Raw genomic sequence first — 27,292 nt, forward strand, 5'->3', positions numbered from 1 at the left:
GTTAATGGAAAAAACGTAACTCAGAAGCCAGAGAAACCCAAGTGTTTGCAAGCATGATGAAAGCAACAAAAGCAAAACGGCCACAGGTGGGGCAGAAAATTACTGGAGAAAGCCGACATAAAAATAGACTAACATTTTATATTTACTTATTAATTTGAAAACCCGAGTTGGAGAGCGAGAGAGCGAGAGAGGGAGAGAGGGAGAGAGGGGGAGAGGGGGACAAAGCGATCGTCCATCCTCTGGGTCGCTCCCCAAGCGGCGGCAGGAGCCAGAAGCCATGCGCGTCATCCGGGTCTCCCACAAACTGGCATCCTGTCACCAGCGGCAGCTGCACTAGCCCCAGCGCTGACATATTTAAAAGCTACTTCTGTCACAGCAGGTCTATTTGAGATGTTTTTTCCCAAAGGAGAACCCAGGGCTCTCCTGGAAGAATCAGACTGTTGGAGGAAACAGTGGGGAGCAATTCCTTGGTAGCTGAGGACTGCTGAGGCTTCCGAGTGTAAGTCCCGCCCACGAGCGTCCTGACTGGCGCAGGGTCACACTGCTGCACACGTCCCCTGCTGCGCACGAGCCTTCGCGTTGGCGTGCTCTGTGCACATCCGCGCCGCGGGCGCCATTTTCCCGCTGTGTTCTGTCTTGCTGCCTGCCTGAGACACAGTGAGTAGGTAGCCGCTGTCTGATCAGTTCACGTGTGAGTGAGTATGAGAAGACGCCAAGCGTCTTCGCGGGATTGGGCGATGAGGTGCGGGGACTGAGAACAAGAAGGACTTCAAGGACGTCGGCCTGCGCACAGATGGCGCTGCCACCATGTTTGTTACATTCCGGCTGGGGCCAGGACAAGGGCGGAAGGTTTGCCTGGAGGGCAGTGGGGCAGGTGAAGACAGGGCAAGGGTTGAGGCTGCTGTTGGAGAGATCTGTGTCCCAGAGGATCCCGGTATGGCTCACAGGGGGCAGATCACAAGTCCTCAGAGGAAACCAGACGTAAGGCTGGGCAGATGTTAAGGGAAGGACATAGAGAGTGGGGACACCGAGGTGGTGACAGCATCTCCAAAATCCGTAAAGCGCAGGCCCAGATGCCCAGGGAGAGGCGTCCCTATCGCCCTCTATCCCAGCTTCTCACTTTGGCCTGGTCGGTGCAGAAACACCACGAGAAGGAGGGATGGAGCTGTGCATCTCAACGAAAACTATTTGGGATCACAAATTGGCCTCGTTAGTGCGGTTGTGACAAATAGGATAGTCACTCGAGTTTTCATGGTGTAGCAGATTTCCCAAGAATGTCTCCATACGGGACATCCAGTGATGCGACAGATAGCATCAGCTAGGACCTCTGTCTTGTCCTTACGCCTTTCTGTGTCAGACTTGTCCGAGGAAGTGCTGTTACCAAGGATCAGAAAGGGTGGATATGCATGCATATCCAGGGACATTTTTGAAAGTTATCTCAACATATTTAAAAGTTACAAATTGACGTTTGGCCATGCAAATGTTCAAATACTGCAGTTCTCTTAAATGCATTCTCCAAATCACAATATTCTGCTTTCGTTGAGAAACATGAGTGGCACAAGAGCAACATCTAGAGCTATGGGAGGAGGAAATGCAGAAGAAAGTTTCCAAGAGCAAATTGAACCTGTGGAGGTGAGTGCTTCAATGTGTAATGTTTTCTGTTAGCAAGTTTATCTTTGGGAAAGTCTTACTGAGTAGCAAAATACACTGATAAAGGTCTTCTGCGTTGATGACGGCTGTCACTTGGTGTCGCAAAGGAAACATTCACCCAGGACAATTACATCTGCTGTATTCCTCATGGATGCTCTTTATGTTCCCATGGGATGTAGTCAGTGATTTCACTCTCACGCTTACTCACAGTAGAGAGCACACGTGCATCCCAGCACAGAAAAAAATAACTCCCACGCGCATTGGAGGTAACTCTTCTGGGAGACACCTCTCAGGGGGAGGACTAATTTTATTCAGAATAAGGATGTAGGATCATGTTGAAGAAATTTCTCAAATGATTATTATGCATACATATGTGTTATAGATGGTTATCACATGTGTTTCCACAAGACTGTTTATTTCTATAATTTCAACCTAATAGCCCCAGCAATCTGGTGCTGAAGTACTTCAACTGGAGGAGCCAGCAGTTGAAAATCAGGAGATTCCAGTTGATCAAGATATAGAAGAGGAGGGAGAACCTGAGGCTGAAGGTAAAGGGAAGGAGAACGAAAAGGCCTTTTGAGGGTGAGGGATATGCATGTCTCATTTATTATGGCACAGGAGGAAATAACACTAACATTACAAAGGTATCTCAAACAGTTCCTGCATATTAGGTGGAAAGTTGAAGAATATACATTACAGCTTTGTGCTTTCCTCATTATAAGACTTCTTTTTAAAATTTTTAGATATTTGGGATTGAGTCAGGCTGGGAGCCAGGAACCCCATCCAGATCTCCCACATTGCTGGCAGGAATCCAAGCATTTGGGTCATCATCAGCTGCTTTCTTGGCACAATAGCAGGAACCTAGATCTGAAACTAAGCAGCCAGGACTTGAATCAACACTCTAACGTGAAGTGCCATTGTTGCAAGTGGTGGTTTATCCCACAGTGTCACGCCAGTCCCTTTTCCTGAACGGCTTTGAAGTTATTTCAAGTTACTATGATTTTTAAAGGCGTTTTAAAGCCACACAAATTCTTGTGGGATTGGATCAATGCAACTTTCATCACATTGCTATGTGCCGAATTATTTCTTTGCGAGTAGTAGTCTCAACCTAAGCATTTGCATATTTCATGGTATACTTTTTTGTTTTGTTTTTTTAGCAATTCGCTGTCTTTCCAAATGTGACTGCCAACAATGCCCATTCATTTCTTTACACCCCACTTTCTATTCTCGCTGTAAGATAGTAGTTTTTCCATGAGTCACAAATAATTTTGCTCTTATATTTGGTACTTTCTTCCACATGGGTTTCGTTCATGAAATGTGAAATAAGTACCTAATATGCCTTTCTTTTCACAAAATAAGTGTTGCTTACCCTGGGAAGGGGTGAGTGTCATGATTATATTTAGCATAGACCTACAAATCCACTCATCAAATCTTACAGCAAAAAAGTGTATGTCATTTATAATTCAGATTCCATGCATGGTGTAGATTTCAGATGTCTGAGAAAGTTAACGTTGACTCCTCTTAGTACACTATGGCCTTGGAGGAGTAGATGCAGTGTGTTTTGTTCTGCCTTTCTTTGTTTAAAATATGGCTTTATAATACAGGAAAGCAAGGAAGGCAAAGTCCAATCCTAGTTGCTGCCCATATTGCAAAAATAAGTGCTGTCTCTCTGAATTATAATCTAGCTCTTGCATATTCGTTCATTTGTATTTCAGGTTTTGGAAATCTACATTTATACAAAAGTTGACAATTGTCATAAAATCTCCCAGAGTTTTCATCTAGAGTCACAAAGTGTCATGCTCCAGGCCCTGTGGGTTTCCTGCTTCCATTCTCTCCACACCTACAATTTGTCTCCCTTCTGCCCTGATTAGAAGCATATATTAACATGACTATATACTTATTAATATTATTTTTGTTCTGATGCAAACCCACTTATATTAATTTTCAGGTAGTATGAAACATCATTACCCTGTGTGTGTGCAAATCCAAGGGATAAAGTCATTCTTTTTGAAAATCAGTGTATAATTCTATAATTCAGGAAATTTAATTGTTCAATAATGCAATTGTTTAAGATGCAGTCTACATTCAAATTTCCCTATCTGTCCCAGTAATTTCCTTTGTACATATTTTTGTCATCCAGAGTCTAATCCATTGCATTTGATTCTAGTGTAAAGTTTGTCCCATTTAATCTGCGTGAACTTCTCTATCCCTATCATTCATGACAGTGGCATCTTAATTACTTTATTAATTGTTTATTTTCAATTATTCTTGATTGTGCATATTTATGGGGTACCCTCTGATACATGGATACAAGTATTCAATGGATGTTGATAAAGTAAGGTTATGTAACATTTCCCTCTCTTTAAATAGTGTTCTATTTTTCTGATTTGCACCTGATGGCTCCACATATCTACGGGTTACAATGTGACATTTCAAATGTACACCATGTGTACCAGTCAGACAAAGCAATGGATTTTAGTCTGTCCCTGTCATCATTCTATGCTTGGAGCCATGGAGGGCCTCTTCTCTATCTATTCACAGGCTGTAGGACAGGCTATTCTTAGTTACAGTCATCCCACTGTGCAGTAAAACACTAGAGTGCATTCCTTCTCTGTCTCTTGGTACGAGTTATCAGATGCCCCGGCATTCACAATCTCCTATAAATCAGTATTTTACAACATTCAGGTCGAAATTATTTGTGGCTTCCACATGTGAGCTAATACATGGGATGATTGCTTTTTGTGTCTGGCTTTTCTTGAATTGGCAATCTCACTCTTCCATATTTTCTTATGCATATATTAGGATAACATTGTTTTATCGCTGAATAAAATTCCATTGTGTATACAGACCACATTTCCTGTATCCGTTCATCTGTTGATGGGCATCTATGTTGCTTCCATTCCTTAGTTCTTGCAGATAGCATGGTAGAAAAACCGGTGAATGCAGGTATCTTCTTTGCTACACTGATTTCATTCCCAGCCCCTCTGATATACAGTGTCTGCATTCTAACTTGTGGCTGAACAGCTACACCAAGCACCTGTGCCAATGGAGGCATCCTTAAAGAGATTAATCTTTTATTAACATATGTTCTCATGCCATACTTACTGGTTTCTACTCATGCCATATTACATGTCAGGTACTTGGAATCTAAATACTCTCCAGAAATTTAATTTTAGTCTTGGTCTCACATTCTTATTGGATCGGACAGACCCAAAATAATAATGATTTGGTACTTCGAGTATAACATCAAGTCGGAGTAATGGAAAGTAGTTTGAGGGAAATCGTGACTGGAGAAAAAGCATAACAATGGGGACATATGACTTCCCCTTGCGTTTTGGCAACAGAATCTTGAAATAAGGATTCTGGGATCTTACGCATCCCATTTACCTGCAGGTTTGATTTCACAACACTGGCAGAATGTATTTTACCATTTTATTTTTCACATTTCATGTCTTACTGCTTAACTATATTTTCATTCTATTTCTTTATTTCAAAGTCAGAGTTACACAAGAGAAAGAAGGAGAGGCAGAGAGAGAGAGAGAGAGAGAGAGACAGAGAGAGTCTTCCATCCACTGGTTCACTCCCCAGTTGGGCGCAACGGCCTGAGCTGTGCTGATCCTAAGCCAGGAGCCAGGAGTTTCCTCCAGGTCTCCCATGCAGGTGCAGGGGCCCAAGGACTTGGGTCATCTTCTACAGCTTTCCTAGGCCATAGCAGAGAGCTGGATCGGAAGTGGAGCAGCCGGGACTCGAACCAGCACCAATATGGGATGCCAGCACTGCACACAGCGGCTTTACCTGCTATACCACAGCACGGGCCCTAATCTTTCATCCTTTATTTTTTGTATTTTAGGTATACAACATTATTTGTTGATAAATATATGTAAGTGATCCCAAAGAACTACTATCAATCTCTTCATATGCTCTCTCCTAAAATGTTTCTATCAGTAAACTTAAAGTTGTAGTAATTTATTGTTAATTAGTACACACGTTGGATTTGTATCTCTAGTATTATTTAACCTGCAACTTTTTACCTTGCATGTACATTTCCCAATTCACTATCCAACACTCCTGGTAGCCAACATTCTACTCTGTTTCCATGTATTCATTTTCAGAGTCCCCACCTCAGTGAGATTCTGCAGTATTTTTCTTTCTGCCTATGGCTTATTTCAGTTAGCATCATGTCTTCCAGGATCTTCCATGTTGACACAAATGATAAGATCTTCTTCATAAAGTATCAGTAATATTAGATTTTGCGCCCCCAAACACACACAGAGAGACACAGAGAGAGGGACAGAGATAAAGCACAATTAGATTTTTCCGCTCATTTGTTTAAACACGTTTCATTCTCCGTGGTCCTGTGTTCACAGGAAAGCACAACCTTGTCCATAGCTAGAGCGAGGTGATTCTGGATCCATTCCATTGGCTTCAAGCAGTGAAAGTTTGGGGTGCTGTGTATGCAGACAGACTAGTTAAATTAAGAATTTGAACATTTGAATTAGTTGACTTGGGTGAGTGGGGAAGGAAAGGAAGTACACACGTTCCCATTCAGATTCACACAGGTCTCTTGTTTGTGCACCCCATTGGCTTCAGATGCACTCTATCTAGAAGGCCAGTCTCTACTTCATCTGGGAAATGCTGTGGTTAAATACTTTCCAGTGAGAAACATTAACTAGAGTGTTCATGCCTGCGTGCAGTACATTGGGTAATGGGGTATGTGCTCCTGATCTGGGTATGGATTTTTTTGTTGTTGCTGAAATCCTGGACATAAGGAAAGAAAAGTCGTCGATTCTGCCATCTTGTTATTGTCTCTCGGTAACCTTTTTATCTCTAAGGGCCCCACGTGGAACCAGATGTCCAGGAAAATCTTCAGCTTGACCCTGGAGATGTATATGAAAATGGTCCTGAATTCAATGAGACAGCACCTCACAACTAGAGCACTACAGTGCCAGAGGCAGGTATGTAATTCATTAAGGTGCAACATTATATGTCTTTGTTTTTCATGATATTAAACCATTTATAATACCTTAGAGATAACATTAATTCTACTTTAATAACAGTGTTCACATAAAAAGACCCTTGGATGACTAGTCAGCCTTTAGAAGACTGTCACCCTGACATGTTTTCAGATAACTGAAACAAACTGGGTCCAAGCCATATTGAAGTGAAATGTATGAAAATATTTTCTTACTTAGCAGTATAAGCCTTCTAACCAACAGCTAATGCTTTTCACACCCTGTTATAATTTATGTTTCTATGAAAAACATAATGCATTTTTTGTTATTTGAAGCTCCTGGCTCCTGGGATTGGATCCACCCAGCTCCAGCTGTTGCTGCCATTTGGGGAGTGAACCAGGGATGAAAGACCTTTCTCTGTCTCTCACTCTCTCCCTGTAACACTACCTTTCAAATAAAAAAAAAATCTTAAAAAACAAAAGGATATGCGTGTATGTGTGTGTGTGTATGTATATATACATATATATAGAGAGAGAGAGAGATAGAGAGAGAGGAGAGAGAGAGGTCATCCATCATCTGCTCACTCACTCCCCTAATGCCCACAACAGATATGTCTAGGACTGGCACTCATTTGGGATTTTCCATGGGGGTGTCGAGGACCCAGGCACTTTAGCTGTATCATCTGTTGTATCCAGGGTTCACAATATCAGGAAGTTTGTTCAGAAGTGCAATCAGAACCCAAACCCAGGAACTCTAGTGCAGTGTGTCAATGTCCCAAATAGCGTCCTAGCCACTGTGCCAAATGTCCATCCACTTTATAAAAACTTATTTTTTATGTATGAAGCAGAGATACACAGGAAGAGAGAGTCAGGGAGAGGGAGAGGAGAGGGAGATGGGGGAGGGGGAGAGAAACCGGGAGGGGAAGAGTTAAAGGGCAGTTTTAACACTACTTCCAGGAGCCTACTGAAATTGACAGAAAGGAAGTCTTGCAAAGTTCATATACATGAAATATGTATGATAAAAAGACAAATGTTAAATAAAGAGGTATTAAAACATGACCACACAATATGGATATTAGTAATAAGAGCCACAGAGTTAATAAATCAAAGGGAAACGGAAGGGAAAACTTAATAAAGACAAGTGCTACATTAGTAAATGGAGATGTAATCCAATGAATAAACTAAAGGTACTTGTCTTTCTATAGTAATATAATATAACAGTAGTTTCTATATTCCTGAAGAAAATGGAAAAAGCCAGCAATGAGTGTGGAAAAGAGATTAATAGATATTGAATATGTTATATAATTAAGAGTAAATATGTTCTTGAAATGTGACTTTTCTAGAATGGGTATAAAATGTGACTGATTTTTGTGTATTGCTTTTGCATCTTGCATCTTTATTGGATTTGTTTATCAGTTGTAATAGTTCCTTGGTACAGTCTTTGGGTGCCTCTGTATATAGAATCATGTCATCTGCTAACAGGAATAACTTGGTTTGTTCCTTTCCTGTTTGTATATCTTTTATTTGCTCATGTTGCCTAATGGCTCTGGGTAAAACTTCCAGTATTTATGTTATAACAGCAGTGAGAGTGAATCCTTGCTTGGTTTCAGATCTTACATGAAAAGCTTTCAGGTTTTCCCCATTCAGTATTATATTTGGTGTGGTTTTGTCATGTACAGCCTTTATTATCTTGAAGAGTTTTCTTTCTATGGTATTTTGCCCAAGGTTTTTGTTTTTATTATCATGAATGGATGTTGAATTTTACTGAATGCTTTTTCTGTGTCTATAGTGATGACCATATGATGTTTATCTTCCTTCTGTTTTTTTTTTTTTTTGTATTTTGTTTTTCTGTTTTTGTTTGTTTGTTTGTTTGTTTTGGACAGGCAGAGTGGACAGTGAGCGAGAGAGACAGAGAGAAAGGTCTCCCTTCTGCCGTTGGTTCACCCTCCAATGGCCGCTGCGGCCAGCGCCCTGCGGCCGGCGCATCGCGCTGATCCGAGGGCAGGAGCCAGGTACTTCTCCTGGTCTCCCATGGGGTGCAGGGCCCAAGCACTTGAGCCATCCTCCACTGCACTCCCTGGCCACGGCAGAGAGCTGGCCTGGAAGATGGGCAACCGGGACAGAATCTGGCACCCCAACCGGGACTAGAACCCGGTGTGCCGGCACCGCAAGGTGGAGGATTAGCCTAGTGAGCCGCGGCGCCAGCCTCTTCCTCCTGTTGATGTGCTATAGTATGCCTATAGATTTACAAATGCTGAACCATGCTGCAATCCCTGAGAAAAATCTCAATTGTCCATTATGAATGAGTTTTTCTGTGTGTTGTTGGATTCAGTTTGCTAGTGTTTTCTTTACAATTTACACATTTATGTTCATTGGGGATATTTATCTATAGTGTTCTTTATTTGTTTCTTTTTTTTTTTTTTATCCATGTCTGACTCTGGATTCAAGATACTTCTGGTGTTGGAGAATGAGTTTGGATGGATTTGCTCCCTTCTGATATTTGAGAACAGGTTGAGAAGGATTGGTGTTCTTCCTTAAAAGTTCGATGGACTTCAGCATTGGTCCGTAGATTTTCTTTGCTGGCGACTTTTCATTACTGAGCTACTGGTGTTTTCATGTTTTCTGTGTCTTCATGGTTCAGTTTTGGTAAGTTATGGATATCCAGAAATTAATTCATCTCTATTTTAGGTTTTCCAATTTGTAGGTGTATGGTTGTTTATAGTAGTCCCAAATAGCCGTTTGTATTTCTGTGATATCATTTGCAACATATCCTATTCTGTGATTTTACGGAGAAAGTATTTAATATGCTAGAAATCATACATTATTTATCAAATCCCAGTAGTACCAGAATCTAAACATCACAGGCACCATGGATTTTTCCATGTGGACAAGTTGTCGATCAAACACAGTTCCATTTATTAACAAATGCTTGGCTTTTCCAGGTGTCTCACTCTGCTTCTCATTTCTGTCTCCATTCCATTCTCTGTTCGTTTCATCATTTCCTTTCTTGTCTCAAACGGTGAGACTTGGCATATGTATCATCACAGTTTGATGGCAAAAATGATGGTGATAGCAGAAAATTTGTGTGACAGTGTAATTCACTATACAAACATGAATGCTTTCAAATTTAAAAGGAAGTGTTATTCATATGTACAGGTGGAATAAATGTGAAAACTGGAAACAAATGATTACACTTGCTTCTAAAAGAAACATTAAATGTAAAGAAATATTTTTGCACATCTGCCCAATCAAGGAGAAAACAAATGCAATACTGACTTTTCGTTGCATTTCACTTAGGCAGTTCCAATGTGACGACATTAACAGTTGTATCAGTGTTGTGTTCAGAATATGATTTCAAACCAAAACATCAATCTTCAAAAAAGTATACATTTGCTGTTGGTAGGGAGAGATGGCACCACACACACAGGCAGAGAGAGAGGCAGGCAGCTAGAGCCAGACCGAGCCAGTGAACTTGCTTCCATTGGTTCACTTCCCAGATGTCTGCAACAGCGGGGCTGTCTCAGGCTGAAACAAGGAGCCAGGAAATCCATCCGAGTTTCCTGCGTGGATGTCAGGAACCCAATTACCATTCCGATGACACGGGGGGTGTCAGGGCAGTCCAGGCTGTGCCGGTGACATGGGCGGTGTCAGGGCATCCTAGGCTGTGCCAGTGACACAGGTGGTGGCCGGGCACTCTAGGCTGTGCAGTCTGCAGAGTGGAGCTTCAGGGCAGGCCTGTGGCTGGTTCCCTTGGGGCCCTGCATTTCCTAAGATGGTTCCCCTGCACAGCCCGGCCCGTCTTATAAAGAACTCAGGGGGATCCCGAGAGGAAACAGCGAAACCTGGAAGCTGGAGGCAGCCTCTCTGCCCACCTTTGTCCAGGTCGGTGCAGTGATTCTACTGTCCTAAGGGCAGCGGACATACTCCCCACGCAGTTTGGAAAAGCCGCTGCAGCGCAGCTCAGACGCCCCCGTCCATCCCATGTGCCCACTCCCTCTCGGCACCAGGCCCACGGGCCACCTGCTCAGTGACACCAGGCCCATTGGTTCCCCTGAAGATTGAGGCTGCAGTCGCTCCCCAGCCCCGTCCAGGAGGACGTGTGCACAGGTGCGCAGGAGCACCAGTCACCTGCTCTCGGGTCTCCACTTTACCAGGGCCCGATCAGATGAGGGTGACCGGTCCTGGAGCCACCATGGTGCCAACGCTTGGGTGGCCACTCACATCTGGTGAGGTGGTGCAGTGTCCCTGGAGGAGAGCGGCGGAAGCCCCATTCTGTTCCCAGTTTGCTGAGAATATTTATCTTGAGTACTGCTAACTTTCATCAGTCACTTGTAGTGTGACTGCTAGGATGATCTTAGACCTTCTTCCACCGTGAATCCATAAAGTTGGTGTATTACACTGGTACGATTCTATGTTTATTCACTTATTTCTAATTATGTGAGGGGAGGGAGGGAGAGGAGAGGAGAGAGGAGGAGCCATCGCATCTTCCACCACTGGTTCATACTCTAAATGCCTACAGCAGCCAAGTTTGGATGAGACAAAGCCAGGAACCAGGAATTCAATTTATGTCCCCCATGTGGGTGGCAGTGACCCAAGCACTTCAGGCATCATCCCATCCCTTTCTAACAGTACTGCAAACACTGCCCACTTTAGGCCGAGACATCCTTTCCCAGACTCCTGTTAGCATCAGGAGTCACAGGCTGTGATACCCTCATCCAGGAAAAGGAGACCCTCAGATATGGTCAGATGAAGAAACTATGGAACAGGCAAAGACAGCAATTCCCATGAAAGTCAGACTTAAAGATCCACAGGTTTTCCACATGAGAAACAATATCCTGTCTGTCCGGAGGTACAAGAGGCTCAGAACCCAGCATTCAGGGCCTCCTCGATCACGGAGTACTGAAGGAATGTGTTAGCCCCTACAATTCACCCATTAGGGTATCAAAAAGGGTCCAGGACAAAGGAGGATTGTTGAAGACCTTGGGCTCAGAGTGTGGTGCTCCTCTGTGAGCACTCACTCAGGCCAAACAGAACTAACCACCAACTCCATTGTGTGTGGTGACCCTCAGTCACCAGGGCATGTGGAAAGGGCTAATGGACTCTTTAAACAACACCTACTTAAGCTAACTCAGGAAACCAAGCTACAGTGGACTCGACTACTTTTCATAGCTTGGATTCGAGTCAAAAATACTCCCAGATTTTAGGGTCTGACTCCGTTTGATGTCATGTGTGGATGGCCCTTTCTGAACCATGATACTCTCCTAGGTGAGGAAGCCAGGGAGGTGCAAGCCAGACCCAAAAGTGGGCAGAGTTCCAGTGGCTCCTTTTGGCATTCCGCTCAATTGAGCCAGGGCCACATCACAAAAGTGAGCCCCCTTTTTGTTCAGGGACCTGCATTTTGATTGAGTCCTTAGACTCTCGGGATTTTAACCAACCCAATTGGGAGGGGCCTTTCCCAGTAATTCTCTCCAGTGCAACCAGTTAAGGTTGCAGGCTTTGATGCAGGGATCCAACAGTCAAGAATAAAGTCCTGGACTGCGAACGCAGACCCTGGGGGTATCCTCGTGTCTTCAGAGTCAACCGTGGAGCCTCACTACTCATGTGAACCAGTGGACGGTGTCAAACACCCCTTCAGGCAGACCTCAACTCCGATAAGTAAGCCTGTTCTCACAAAACCTAATGGCCCTATTCCGGTACATATAGCTGAGGTATTCGGACTCTGTTTTCTTCTGGGGTTCCCAATCCTGATTGTCTTGGTCCTCACCTGAGGAGCACGCGACCTACTCTCCCCTGAGGTGGGTAGAACCTGTGCAATGCTTCATGAAGCATGTTGTTTCTGGATAACCAACTCCCACAGCTGGACAGTGACCTACCTGAGCTCAAAGAATTATTCAAGGTCGCAATCAAAATCTAAACCAAGAAACATGGTTGGGCTCCTTAATCAATAAAGATTTGTCTGGAGTATTTTTGACCCCTTCATACCTGTGATACTTTCCCTTCTCCTCCTTTGTGCTTTTGGTCCCTGCTTCTTTAATCAAGTGGTACAACTTATCTCCGGCATGACAGGTGCTCTTTAGATGCAGACGGTCCTTCTGATGGAACCTCAGATGTCCGTTCCTGATGACTTCTACCAAGGCCCACTTGATTGACTTTCCCTCAGGGATCAGATGACTTCTCCACTTCGCCCCTGTATAGCACGAAACAGCTAGAGTTTTCTTCAACTGTATGTCCGACAGCAGCTCTGTCAGAAGGGGGAGACTTAGGGAAAGAGGGCCTCTGCCAGTGCGAGTCCTAGCTGCTCTACTTCCCATCCAGCTCTCTGCTGTGGCCTGGGAAAGCAGTAGAAGATGGTCCAAGTGCTTGTGCCACTGCACCTGCGTGGGAGGCTAAGAGGAATCTCCTGGCTCCTGGCTTCTGATCCAGTCGGCACAGCTCCAGCCATTGTGGACCAAGCAGAGTGAACCAGCAGATGAAAGACCTTCTCTCACTCTGCCTCTCTTTCTGTCTCTGTGTAATTCTGATTTTCAAATAATTAAATAAATCTTTTTTTAAAAAAGGGCAGAATGGACCTTGGGCAAATTCTATGAAATCCCACCCCTCCTCAATTACAGACCCCTTCCACTCTCAGGAACAGAAGCAGGGGTGCCAATTCAAATGCAACCCCTACCGCATGCTCCAGGTGAAGGGCCAGTATCTCCCAGATAAGGGGGGAGGGAGAAAATTAACACCAAAGAGACGAGCCCCCAGGGGCAATGGATCCCAGCTCTGGGGCCCCTTCTCAGATCTCTTCTGGGAGATTTTGTCACTTCTCGCAAATAAACTTGCTTTTACTTTTGTGCTCTTTTGGACTTTTCTATTTATTTCTGTACTGAGCAGCAAGTCTGCAGACCAGAGGAAGCTCCACTCCCCACCCCCTACCACCCAGGAGGCGGCGCAAGGAAGCTGGCATCAAAGGTGCAGCTGTAACCACAGCACTCTGGAACAGGATGGGGGTGACCCAAGAGGTTTTCTAACTTCCGTGTTGTTATATTTTGCTTTGCATTCCTAGGGGGAATAATTCACTTAGGATGCTTTGCCCCTCTGGAATAAGCTATGTCTTGGCAATTTGTTTCGTATTTTTATGTGGAGGCCCTTGAATGGCATTAGCATTTACATTTATTTCCTATATGCTTCTTGATGAGGATTGCTATTAAGGTTGTACTAACTGCATAACATGCATTGGGATACCTACCACGTTCCTTTTCTGCTCTTGAGAACTGATGTCTGTGAAGACTGTTCATCAACGCAGAGCTAGCTGTCCCATGTTCAACCCATGTACCCTATTTAGTTTTGGATCCTGCTTAAAAGACATTAGGGACAGCTCATTATTCCATCACTTTCAACTTTGTGGAGCCCACATTATCTATAAGATACCTGAAGTGATTTGGTAACTTGTTTATTTGCAAATATTTATTTATCTGAAAGAGTGAAAGAGGGAGGGAGAGGGAAAGGAAGAGGGACATAGGGAGAGGGGGGAAGGAAGACATACACACAGAGACACAGAACACAAACAGAGATTCCTAATCTAGTCACTACCCAAATATCTTCAACAGACAGGGCTGGGCAGAACCAAGGCCAGCAGCCAGAAACTTTACCTGTGTCTCCCACATGGGTGGCAGGAACCATCATCCACTGCCCCCCAGGGGCATGAGCAGGAATCTGGATCTTCCCTGTGGGGTGACTTAAATGGTAATGTTACTCATAAAGCTATAGCTCGTCTTTGTATGCTGCCATTAATCTTCTGAATACATAATTTTTTATTTGACAAGTAGGGTTGTAGACAGTGAGAGAGAGAGACAGAAAGAAAGGTCTTCCTTCTGTTGGTTCACCCCCCAAATGGCCGCTATGGCTGGCACTGCACTGACCCAAAGCCAGGAGCCAGGTGCTTCCTCCTGGTCTCCCATGTGGGTGCAGGGCCCAAGCACTTGGGCCATCCTCCACTGCCCTCCGGGGGCACAGCAGAGAGCTGGACTGGAAGAGGAGCAACCAGGACTAGAACCAGGCACCCAAATGGGATGCCGGCGCCGCAGGTGGAGGATTAACCAAGTGAGCCACGCCGCCAGCCCCTGAATACATAAATTTTAAAACTGTCACTCGGGGGCTTGCGTTGTGGTTTAGTGGCTAAAGCCGTTGCCTGTGATGCCAGAATCGCATATGGACGCTTGTCCATGTCCTGGCTGCTCCACTTCTTTTTTTTTTTTTTTTTTTTTTTTTTTTTGAGAGTGCCCTGCACTGATTTTTTTTTTAACTTTTATTTAATGAATATGAATTTCCAAAGTACGACTTATGGATTACAATGGCTTCCCCCCCATACCGTCCCTCCCACCCACAACCCTCCCCCCTCCCACTCCCTCTCCCCTTCCATTCACATCAAGATCCATTTTCAATTATCTTAACATACAGAAGATCAGCCTAGCACACATTAAGTAAGGATTTCAACAGTTTGCTCCCACACAGAAACATAAAGTGAAAAATAATAGATGATTTTTAAAATGATGATGAAATCAGATCAGACCTATTGTCATGTTTAATCCCAGTGAGAGTCAAGTTGGGAATTGATAATTTTTTTTTACAGAAGATCAGTTTAGTATGCATTAAGTAAAGATTTCAACAGTCTGCACCCCCATAGAAACACAAAGTGAAATATATTGTTTGAGTACTCGTTATAGCATTAAATCCCAATGTACAGCACATTAAGGACAGAGATCCTACATGAGGAGTAAGTGCACAGTGACTCCTGTTGTTGACTTTACCAATTGACACTCCTGTCTATGGCATCAGTAATCTCCCTATGCTCCAGTCATGAGTTTCCAAGGCTATGGAAGCCCTCTGCTGCTCCACTTCTAATCCAGTTCCCTGGTAATACCTGGGAAAAGCAGTGGAAGATGGTCCAACTACTTGGGCCCCTGCTACACATATGAAAGATGTGGATGAAACTCCTGGCTCCTAGCTTCAACCTGGCACAGCCCTGGCCATTGCAGATGGAAGCTCTCTCTGTCTGTCTCTCCCTCTCTCTGTAACTCTGCATTTCAAATAAATAAATAAATCTCTAAAAAAATAACAGAAAAAATAAGCTTACAGCAACCATATCGATAACTTAAAAATGTCTGGTTTTCCAAATTAAACAAACAAAATAATAATTTAGGCACACTTCAATGATGCTGTTAAAACCAGTTGACATTAAAAGGTCTATTTTTCACTTTAAGGAGTTATTTCCTAAAATTCAGCACACAGATCTCCCAGACTAAATCATTGTGCAAAAGCAATCACTTAAAATCATTTTATAACATATTTATGCTACTGTGCTATTGAAAAATATAATACCAAAGCCCATTGGAACAGACTGTTAGAACACAGAAAAGAATTAATGTCACAGTCTCCATGGGTAAACACCACATCTCCCGCAAAATTTCTCAGCTGTATTGGAAGTTATTAAGAAACAAGAAAGGAGAAGCAACAAATCTCTTGGTTCCCCTCCATGAGATACCTTCAGTCTGACAGTCACCACAACTTGTTCAGAAGCTCGCTTGCCCTAGCTACCTGGTTCCAGCATTATACTGCTGTTGTTAAAAACACAGTACAATATGGTCATCATGTTTGATGTTAAAGTGAGAACATAGCTTTCCTCACGGACATTGTTTACCTTACAGAGAAACCACTGTCAGAACATGCCTGTGACTACAGATTTCTACTTTAGGCCATGAAATATTAGGACTTATATTCCCTTAAATGTTTCCTCTGATCTGTTTTAACAAATAAATGGAAGGAAGAGGAAGCCAGGTGGCAGAAGCAATGAAAAGATAGATGGCAGACCAATTAATGGCTGCTCTACACAGTGATCTTCCATTAAGGAGACCCAACAGGCCAGTCCACTGCTTCAGTTTTTGATTGGGAAAGCCAGGGCTTCAGCAGAAGTCAGCTTATAAAGCGTCCTGGCAGCTCTGGCAGCCAAGAGTTGGGTCACTGGAAACAGAACTGCCCTGGAGTCAAATGACTTCTGGGTCAGAGCCGAAGACCTTGCTGGCTCTAAGCTGAAAAGCCTTTCACGTGGCCCAGCTGCCACAGTAACCAGCGCTGTTGAGGAGATGGCCAAGTAGGGTTTGTAACATTGCAGGCAGAATTGCAAACTAACTAAAAATGTTTTTCTTTTAGAGATGTCACTTTCCTTCTCTTCAAGCACTCCTATCAGGCCAGCTAGGTACTGGAAATCAACACGGTGCCTTCCCTAAGAAGGTTCTCATCTCCCTTATGATGTACCCCATGTGAAGAAATAGACAAGTCTGGGCCTCATAACTGGCAAGGCTTTAAGGCCCACCTGATTATTATCAGGCCCCTTCCATCAGGTTCTATTTGCCTCTCAATGGGAAAACTTGGCTTATGGCTTAGATAGCACCTTTATGATGTCCTCTAATAATGACTCTGAACATTATTTTAGACCCAGTGAGTTTAAACTACTTGTTAGATTCATTTTCTCCAGACTTGAAACAGGGAAATTCTAGATGGCCATGCACATGAAACCATGGATGGAAACGGTTTCTGCAAGCTGGCACTGCTGTCCCCCTCAAGGAGCCACTTCTGACTGAGAAGTCTCATCCTGCTGGAAACCTGTCTTGACTGCCATTCCCAGCAAAGCTCCTTTTCAGCATGAAGCAGCCATAGCGATCATCATCGCCCAGCCCCCCTAATAGAAGACAGGATCCATTCCTTTGTGGGGAGGCAATGTGAGGAGTCAGATGGTTTAATATGCAGTCTGGAAAATGAGGGTGGAAAATGTCCCCACCCCCAAAAAATTATCCTTATCAAGGTCAGAAGTGCCTGCCTGCACACTCCTTGGGAGCTTCCAATCATCATGAGAGTAGCAAGGGAGTGGTGATTCTACCCTTCTGAGCTCGCAGTTTGCTGTAAAACTAAATTAGGTATGCTACCCTTCTGTTGGCTCTTTTGTTTTATCATGAGCAAGCCAGATAGGAAAAAAGATTGCAAATTAGGATTTTTGATGGGTTTTGTCCCCGCCTTGTACTGAATGTCAAGCTGAAGGTTTTTTTTCCTAAAAATTGTACTTGAAAACCCCACTGCCTCTAGCCCCTTTTGGGTTTTTTCCTCTTTTGGAGACGCCCTCCATGTGCTATGGCTGGAGGTCTTCGAATTTAATAAATGTTGCTTTTAAATCTCAAAAAAAAAAAAAAAACCAGATGGTTCAATAATTACAATTCTGAGCCTCATTTGTATTCTCAAACTCACAAAAATAATTGCAACAAAGCCTATCTGAGAATCTGTACCACTCTGAGAATGGAGAAGGCTTGTAGACACCCATTGTTTCCCCCTCTTCTATGTGTTTATAAAGATTCCCCCTTCCAAAAGAAGTGAAAGTCTAGGGTTGAAATAAAAAGGCTAAGTGTAGGGTATCCCATTAGCCACAGATTAAGTGAGAAGTTCCTAGGCTGTGGAGCTGCTGAAAGATTAGGGGCTACTTAGGGAAAGGGGAGAGGAACCAGGAGAACTTGCTGAGGCTTATACTACCTACACTGTCTTCTTAAAGCCTATGGCGTATAAGCCATGGATTTCCATCTTGGCTCTTATATACACTGAACTTAACATTGGTGGGAATGATACATAATTTGGATCTCTTTCCCCAATTCACAGTAGAAATTAATACCACATATGAATACTGGAGTCTATAGAGGAAAAATGAGATTATATATGCAATGGGCATTGCATTTAGTCATGTCTATTTGGGGCATTTGGAGAGTGAACCAGAGTGTGGATGATTCTCTCTCTTTCTCTCTCTCTCTCCCCCCCCCTTACATGCACACACAAAAACACACAAACACACCCCCTGTACACACACACTCTTACACACAAATACAATAATTCAATAGCAATATAACTGGTATCACATACAACATAAATTATAAAATTACTTTGTAAAAAGCTGAGGTCTGAAGAGACCAATCCTAAGTCATAGGAATTACTGAAAACTGGGCTGTATGTTGTGTATGTTGTCATGAAAAACACGTGTATATTCTGGTCATGTGTCACAGTCTTTTTTTTGGGGGGGGGACAGGCAGAGTTAGACAATGAGAGAGAGAGAGAGACAGAGAGAAAGGTCTTCCTTCCATTGGTTCATCCCCCAAATGGCCGCTACAGCCGGCGTGGTGTACTGATCCGAAGCCAGGAGCCGGGTGCTTCCTCCTGGTCTCCCATGCGGGTGCAGGGGCCCAAGCACTTGGGCCATCCTCCACTGCCCTCCCGGGCCACAGCAGAGAGCTGGACTGGAAGAGGAGCAACTGAGACAGAATCCGGCGCCCCAACTGGGACTAGAACCCGGGGTGCCGGTGCCACAAGCAGAGGATTAGCCAAGAGAGCCGCAGCGCCTGCCACATGTCACACTCTTTCTATGACATGGTCAGGAGGCTCCAGGCATTTCAGGGGCCAACAAAGCTGCAGTGACCACTAGTGTAGTTGACAGGTTGTCTTGTCAAATGTCAATAGGAAGACAGTGAACCAAAATGGATCCAGATTATTTAGTACTTGCAGATACCACAAAAGCTGACGCATTGTGTCAGCTGTGTCCCTGATCCCACAGTTTGACATTGAATCACAGGTGCTCAGTAACAGAAAGCAGGGAGTAAGACTCTATGCCAATAAGAAACTCACATCCAAACCGAAGGCAGTGATCAGCTTCATACCTCATAGCTATACCCTAAGGTGAGGTAGGGAAGAGCATTCCATGATCAACAGAAACTAGGGAGATGGATGAGTAACAGCCTTACATCAACCTCTAGCAGGATAGATAGCCAGTAAAAAAGCTTCTTGTGGCATCTTTCCACTATCCTTCCTATTACCTCACCCGACATTTTTTTAAAAAGAAGATTTATTTTATTTATTTGAAAGCAAGTGTTAGAGAAAAAAACAGATACACAGAGAGAAAGAGATCTTCCATCCACTTGTTCCCTTGCTAAATGGCTATAATGGCTGGGCCTGGTCCAGGCTGAAGCCAGGAGCCTTGAAGTCCATCTGGGTCTCTCACATGGGTAGCAGAGGTCCAAGCACTTAGGCCGTCTTCTGCTGCCTTTCCAGGCATGTTAGCAGGGAGCTGAATCAAAAGTAGAGCAGGGAGGAATCGAATGAGTCCTCTAATATGGTATGCCGGTGTATACGCAGGTGTTTAACCTGCAGAAACACTATGCCAGCCCTCAAGGATGTGGGGAAAGAGGGAGACTAATCCACTCTTGGTGGGAATGCAAACTGGTAAAGCAACTATGGAAGTCAGTTGGAGATTCCTCAGAAAATGGAATATAACCCTACCATACAACCCAGCCATCCCACTCTTTGTAATTTACCCAAAGGAAATTAAATTGGCAAACAAAAATCAGTCTGCACCTCAATGTTTATTTCAGCTCAATTCACAATGGCTAAGACCTAGAATCAACCTAAATGCCCATCAACAGTAGACTGGATAAAGAAATTATGGAATATGTACTCTATAGCATACTATACAGCAGTAAAAAAAAATGAAATCCGGTCATTTGCAACAAAATGGAGGAATCTGGAAAACATTATGCTGAGTGAAATAAGCCAGTCCCAAAGGGACAAATATCATATGTTCTCCATGATCAGTGACAACTAACCGAGCACCAAAAAGGAAACCTATTGAAGTGAAATGGACACTATGAGAAACGGTGACTTGATCAGCATAGCCCTGACTGTCAAAGAACAACTTAATAATAACTTAATACTTAATCCCTTTTAGCATTTTTTGTTCCACTTAATACCATAGGTTGAACTCTTTAAAACACAGTTATTCTCAGGTGTTTAAATTTAACTGAAAAGTGATCCCTATTAAATATAAGAGTGGGAATAAGAGAGGGAGGAGATGTACAATTTGGGACATGCTCAAGCTGACTTGCCCCAAATGGTAGAGTTAGAAACATACCAGGGGATTCCAATTCAATCCCATCTAGGTGGCATGTACCAATGCCTTCTCACTAGTCAACGTGATCAGTTTCAGTTCATTTCTGATCATTATGATAGGATTAAAAGTCAAAGGGATCACATAAACAAGACTAATGTCTGCTAATACTAACTGATAGAATTATAAAGGAGAGAATGATCCAACACAGGAAGCAGGATACACAACAGACTCATAGAATGGCAAATGTCCTAAACAGCCCTCTGGCCTCAGAATCAGCCCTTAAGGCATTCAGATCCTGCTAAAAAGCCCATGAGAGTATTTCAGGCATGGAAAGCCAAGACACTCTGGCAAAAAAAAAAAAAAAAAAAAAAAAAACAACAACACACAAAACCCTAAATGAAAGATCTCTGTGAGTGAGATCCCAGCAGAAAGAACGGGCCATCAAGGAAGGAGGTACCTTTCTCTGAAGAGAGGAGAGAACTTCCACTTTGACTATGACCTTGTCTAAATAAGATCAGAGTGGGCGAACTCAAGAGGCTTCCACAGCCTTGGCAACTCATTACAAGAGCCTAGGGTGATTGCTGACGTCATAAATAAGAGTGTCAATTGTTAAATCAACAACGGGAGTCACTGTGCACTTACTCCCCAAGTAGGATCTCTGTCCTTAATGTGTTGTACTATGTGAATTAACGGTATAAGTACTAAAACAGCACTTTATACTTTGTATTTCTGTGTGAGTGCAAACTGTTGAAATCTTTACTTAGTATATACTAAGTTGATCTTCTGTATATAAAGATAATTGAAAATGAATTTTGATGTGAATGGAATGGGAGATGGAGCGGAGATGGGATGGTTGCAGGTGGGAGGTAGGTTATAGGGGGAAGAAGCCACTATAATCCAAAAGTTGTACTTTGGAAATTTATATTTATTAAAGAAAAGTTAAAATATATAATTAATAAATAAAGAGTAAGTAGCTACTTGCATTAGCTATAGCCTTCAAGTGGATTCCTTGGATTCTGAACACTAAAATGCACAACATTTGATTTCATTTTCTGGTGATCATTTTCAAATACGCTTCGTATTCTCTGTCCAGAATGGAAATGGAGTCACGAGTCACAAGTAAGACATCAATCTGGCTGGAAATTTTTTGTTATATGTTAAGTCTTAAGTACAATCCGCTTTGGTGGGATGTAACGTCTATAGGCACACTGGAGTGGAAGCTCTGCCTTCAGGACCCTGAGTGGAGGCCTTTTGTCCACTTCTTTGTGCAGCAGTCTAGCTCTTTGGTATCAAGAAGGTGGCCCTTCCCTGTGGGACAGATTCCTGCGGCCCATCTCCCCTAGGTCTTGCTATTTGGGCCCATGCTGACAGTTAGAGTGTCACTATCTTCTGCTTTCATAGTCCAGCTCATCACTTAAAATCTGTACTCTTCATCTCGAAGAATAATTCAAATTCTCTGCCACTTTGTAACAAGCATTGCAGGCGCTCCAGATTCTGATCATTCATTCCCTGTTCCTGACTGAGAACTCATCAGAAGCACGTTTAAAATTCATGATTCATGTCTATGTCTCTCTGCCTCTCCAGTGAAAAATAAATTAAGATTTCATATTACTAGCAACATTGTTTTCCTCAGACGCCTAGGACCAGAGTGCTAGCCCACCAGAAGCCGGTGCACTACTCCTTACACTCATTCTCACTTAACATCTGAGGAGAATGGATCTCGGGGCCCACCAGCTGAACCTTGGGCAGTGCACAGGAGTACACTGCAGAAACACAGGCTACCCTGGCACAGGTCTCTGCCACCAAAACCAGAGCAGGTGCATACACAATAACCAGAGCAGATGCGTACGCAGTAATTGACACACTCGTGACAATGGTCATGCACAGCAGGGCCCGGCCGCGGACTAACGGATGGGCTTTTCCCCTGTCGACAGAGATCCCCCACGGCCCAAAACAGCTCCCACAGCAATTCTCTTTTTCCTGACCAATCACCTTTCTATTCCAGGATCTCGAGTCTGCAGATAGCTCTAGGCTACCGAAGGGAACAATATATCTCAGAGAGCCTTGTGGTGATAGAAACAAACTGCAGAGCATCTTAACACCTTTTTTCACCTATGTGTTTCTCTCTGTGCATTTCTCTTTGATTGTTTTGGGATTTTTTTTTCCATGCTCACAGTCACCCTGTAGAACAGATACCTTCAGGCTTATCTTCTTTACACTCTGAGGTTCACATTCCTGCACATTTGAAGCTCTGGAATAGGGTCTGATTCCATTGACTGTGGCTGTGAACATCCAGTTTTTGTATGGTTCAGACACATCCACAGTCGTGGACCGGGTTTCCATTTCCATTACTGCTGCCTCCAAGGGTGCACACGAGCAGCCAGGTGGAATAAGGAGCCAGAGCTGGGAATCAAACCCAGGCACAGATGTGGGATGTTGGCATCCTAGCTGGCAGAGGAAGTGATAGGCTGCTTACCAGCACTAAGAAGCTTGATTTTTTACCCATCAATCTGCATTTTTATTTGGACAACATAATCTATTTACATTTAAGGTAATTATTGGTAGAAAAGTTCCTACTGTTGTCATTTTGATACATGCTCTCTAGTTTTATGGTAGCTCCTTTCCTTCCTCCTCTCCCTTGCAATTTTGCTTGGTGCCTATGTGATCGCCTCTTGATCCTATGCTTTCCTTATGTGCTTCTTAATATGGTAAGTCCATTAAAGTTTTCCCCATTGTGGTTGTCACGACACTCACAAGACAGCAAGGGAGAGAGGAGATAGACAGCAAGGGAAAGAGAGAGAGACAGGAAGAGAGAGAGAGAGAGAGAGAGAGAGAAGGAGACAGGGAGAGAAGGAGATGGAGATGGAGAGGGAGGGAGGGAGAGCAGGGAGAGAGCGAGAAGAGGAAGAGACAGAGAGGGAGAGAGAGACAGGAGGAATAGAGGGACAGGAGGGACAGGAGGGAGAGATGGAGAAGAGGGAGAGAGGGAGGGGGGAGATGGACAGGAGAGAGAGAAGGAGAAGGAGAGAGAGAGAGAGAGACAGAAAGCCCATTTTCTGGTTCACTCTACAAATGACTGCAACAGCCATGGCTCAGCCAGGAGATTTCAAACTTCATTTGGGTCTCCCACACGGGTGGCAGGGACGCAAGTACTCAAAGTGCCTGTTCTTGCAAGCACATTAGCAGGGTGTTGGATCAGGAGTGGAGCAGCCGGGACAAGAACTGGTGCTAACCGACAGCTCCAACACCTAGTGTGATTTTCTTGATGTCCTATTTTACATTTTTCTATATTGGCTGCCTCATAAGGTATTATTGAAGTTATCATTTTAGTTGTGCCTTTTTTACCCTTCATACTAAAGCTACGCATGTTTAGTGCACCATGCTTATCATAGTGAGCGTTATGAACACGTCTGTACACATACTCTTACCAAAATGTCAGAAGCACAGGGCAAAGGGGCATAGGGCACAGTTTTCATGACAGCACGGGAGGTCTCTGTGAGGTGGCTTCAGTGACCTGTCATCAATGGAAGTTTCACCTGCTTCAAGAGACTGTTGTAGATAGTAGCAGGCATTCCAATAACTGGTATCAGCATCCCCAGGCTCTGGCCTCCCTTCCTTCTACTCCTTTGACCAAGACAGTTACTGAAGCTTGCTTCTTACTTGGACTTCTGCCTCATCGCTCTTCGTTTGAGCTTCAGCCTGGGCATTCGCTGCTTCCTCCACTTGATTCTCATGGCATGCAGGTCTCTAGGACTGCTCCTACACTCAGAAAAGCTGCTCAATGATAGCTGTGTCTCCATCAAGTTCTTCTATAAGAGCGTTTAGGCATTTCTCTGTGTGTTCTTGAAATTCGCTCAATTTCCTTAAAGGAACTATTTTGAAATCTTCAATCTGAATGCTTGAAAACATCATCACTCAGGTGACTGCTTTCTGGTAGGTCTGTGTGTTCATTAAGGGAAGCCATGGTTCTCTGAAAGTTCCTGATGCTTGGTGCCATAGGACACGACATGCACTTTGAAGGATCAGTTTTTATGTAACGTTTATTTATTTTATGTTTATTTTAAAGGGAGAGAGAGAGAGAGGCAGAGAGAGAGAGAATATCTTTCATTTGCTGTTTGACTTCCCAGATGGCCACAACAGCCAGGGCTGGGGCAGGCTGGGTCCAGGAGAATGAACTCAATCCAGGTATTTACCAATGGGCGGCAGGGACCCACATATGTGAACCTGCACCTGCTGCTTTCCCATGTGAACATTAGCAGGAAGCTGTCATTGGAAGCAGATCTAGCTCTTGAACCCCAACACTCCTATATTGGATGTGTGCTTCACTAACGGCATCTTACCTGCCCCACCAAATGCTAGCTTTCTGAAGGATTATTTTTTAATGACTTCAAAATCTGGCTTTGATTTTGACCGTCCTTCCAGAAATTCTAAGCAGCTGTTTACTTTTTTTAAGAACCTGGAGACTTCTGTTATTTCACACTAGATGGCTCCCTAAATCCACATTTGCTGCAGGCCCACTATTAGTGTGCTTTCACCGGTTCAGCCTCAAAATACTCCCCTATGTGTGAAATTGTGGAAATCTGCAATGTGCACGTTTTTCAAAATGAACTGGGAAAGTATCTAAAAAGAAGTAGTTCATCCCTGGAAGCCTCTTCCCAGATATAAGGTAGACCCAGAGGCTTAGTCCTTTGACCACCAATGCCCCAGTGCTAGATTACACCAGGAGCCAAGAGCTCATGGAAAGGAGCAGAGCATAAGGGCAGGACCAAAGCCCACAATACTGGGCTGTGTTGGCTGCTGAGCTGCCCTAAGAGCTCATGGGCAATTCAGGCAGCCACAGGTCATTCTGACTGGGATATGTGTCCAGTCACCTGATGGCTACAGGGACTGCTTTTAATTCTGATGCAAGTATAGAGACTCTATCTGCAGGCACTGGCCTGAGGATAGGGGTTGTTGGAATCTGCTCAGAGTTGGGTTGTATCATGCCAGCACTGAGTCCCACAACACAGTTCTATGGTTCTGTATGTATGCCCACAGATAGGGGAGTAGTGATGAAGCCAGCTCCTTGACCACTCTGGCTAACAGCATCTGGGTGTCACATGGTCCTCACAGTCACTTTGTCATATGCAATCTTTGGAGGTACATACCACATTCATGGTAGGCTTGCAATGAAACAAGCCAAAACAAGTCTGTGCACTGGTACAGATTCCTGCCTGATGTTAGGGCATCTCTAGGTGATTGATCTGCAAGTACTGGCCTGGTGGTAGAGGCCTTTATTATTTATCAGATGTTAGCTGTCTCAGCAGTATGCATGCCTGTCAGCTTCATGACAAGGCCTCAAGTCTCCTGTTCTACTATTCAGAAGCTACAGTCTTGCTCCACTCTCTCAGTAGCTGGGGAAGGGTTGATGGATACTGTTCCTTTGCTCCCTAGTTAAGCAGTGTCCAAAGACTCGATCTGCAGTTAGTCTGGATGTCACAGAGGGTGGGTCTGTGTCCTACACTAGTTGTTATTGTCTGGTCCTAATAGTGGACTTCTTTTTTTTCCTTATATTTTAATTTATTTGTTTACCTCTAAGGCAGAGTTACACAGAGAGAGAGAAAGACAGAGAGAAATCTTCTACCCGCTAATTGACTCCCCAAACTGCTGCAATGGTCAGGGATGAGCCAGGCCAAAGCCAGGAGCCCAGAGTTTCTTCCAGGTCTCCCATATTGAGTGCATGGTTCCAAGGATTTAGGCCATCCTCGGCTGCCCTCCCAGGCATATTAACAGGGAGCTGGATCAGACATGCTGCAGCCGGGACACAATCCAGTGCACATATGAGATGCCACTATCATAGGTGGTGGCCTTAACTGCTTTGCCAGCACTCTGGCCCTCTGGTACTGGATTTCAAGTGTGAGGTATCTACCTCATTCTATCTTCCTGTGCCAAGTAGAAGATGAGTAGTCTGTCTGTATGGTGGGTGACTTAGGTCTTGCAGAGGGGTTACACAAACAACTGTGCTTTCCACTTTCTTCAATCTCTCTTTTCATATTATTATATTAAAGTAGGCACTGTGATCTCTCACTTGGATTCTGTGGCTCTTAGAGAGAATGGCAGGTGAATATCTGTTCAAATTGGCGCTCTGTGGGGAAGAAAATCATTGGAGGCTCTTAGTTACCATCTTTCTCTGACTCTGCTCAGAGTAACAATTTATTCTGACAGCCAGCATTTTCTCATGGTGGGTTGGACTGCAGCAAGTGGCACTGGTATGCAATGGGGGTGCCGAGTGGTTTCCTGCTACTTCACTTCAGATCCAACTCCCTACTAATGTGCCTGGGAACGCACCACAGGATGCTCCAAATACTTAGATCGCTGAACCCAAGTGGGAGACCTGGATGAAGTTCCTCACTCCTGGCTTTGGCCTGCCCCAGCGTTGGCCTTTGTAGTAACTTAGAGTGTGAACTACTAGATGTAAGATTTCTCTCTGTCTCTTGTTCTCTATCTCTGTAACTCTACCTTTATAATAAAGAAATAAATGTTTGCCTGGCACCGCAGCTCAGTAGGCTAATCCTCCGCCTAAGGCGCTGGCAACCCAGGTTCTAGTCCCGGTTGGGGCGCTGGTTCTGTCCCGGTTGCTCCTCTTCCAGGCCAGCTCTCTGCTGTGGCCCAGGAAGGCAGTGGAGGATGGCCCAAGTCCTTGGGCCCTGCACCCGCATGGGAGACCAGGAGGAAGCATCTGGCTCCTGGCTTCAGAA

The 27,292-nt window shown here is 44.1% G+C and overlaps 1 protein-coding gene across 4 annotated transcripts; it reads left to right on the forward strand.

The window, feature by feature from the left end:
- The first annotated feature begins 283 nt into the window (after positions 1–283).
- LOC108175588 (uncharacterized) lies at positions 284–9,722 on the forward strand. Of its 4 annotated transcripts, none has more exons than XM_089324731.1 (5): positions 284–695; positions 1,545–1,632; positions 2,090–2,198; positions 6,483–6,605; positions 6,938–7,076. In XM_089324731.1, exons 2-4 carry the CDS (start codon positions 1,549–1,551, stop codon positions 6,581–6,583), a joined length of 294 nt encoding a protein of 97 aa, XP_089180857.1. In that variant the 5' UTR covers positions 284–695; positions 1,545–1,548; the 3' UTR covers positions 6,584–6,605; positions 6,938–7,076. The 4 variants fall into 4 exon arrangements, with proteins under 4 accessions (XP_089180857.1, XP_089180856.1, XP_069923384.1 ...); XM_089324730.1 differs by having other exon boundaries at positions 287–661; XM_070067283.2 differs by lacking the exon at positions 6,938–7,076 and adding an exon at positions 9,050–9,722 and having other exon boundaries at positions 294–657.
- The last annotated feature ends 17,570 nt before the right edge of the window (positions 9,723–27,292 follow it).

This window comes from Oryctolagus cuniculus, chromosome X, assembly GCF_051225735.1.
Source record: "Oryctolagus cuniculus isolate XC-2025 breed Fujian yellow rabbit chromosome X, ASM5122573v1, whole genome shotgun sequence".
Classification (NCBI taxonomy): Eukaryota; Metazoa; Chordata; class Mammalia; order Lagomorpha; family Leporidae; genus Oryctolagus; species Oryctolagus cuniculus.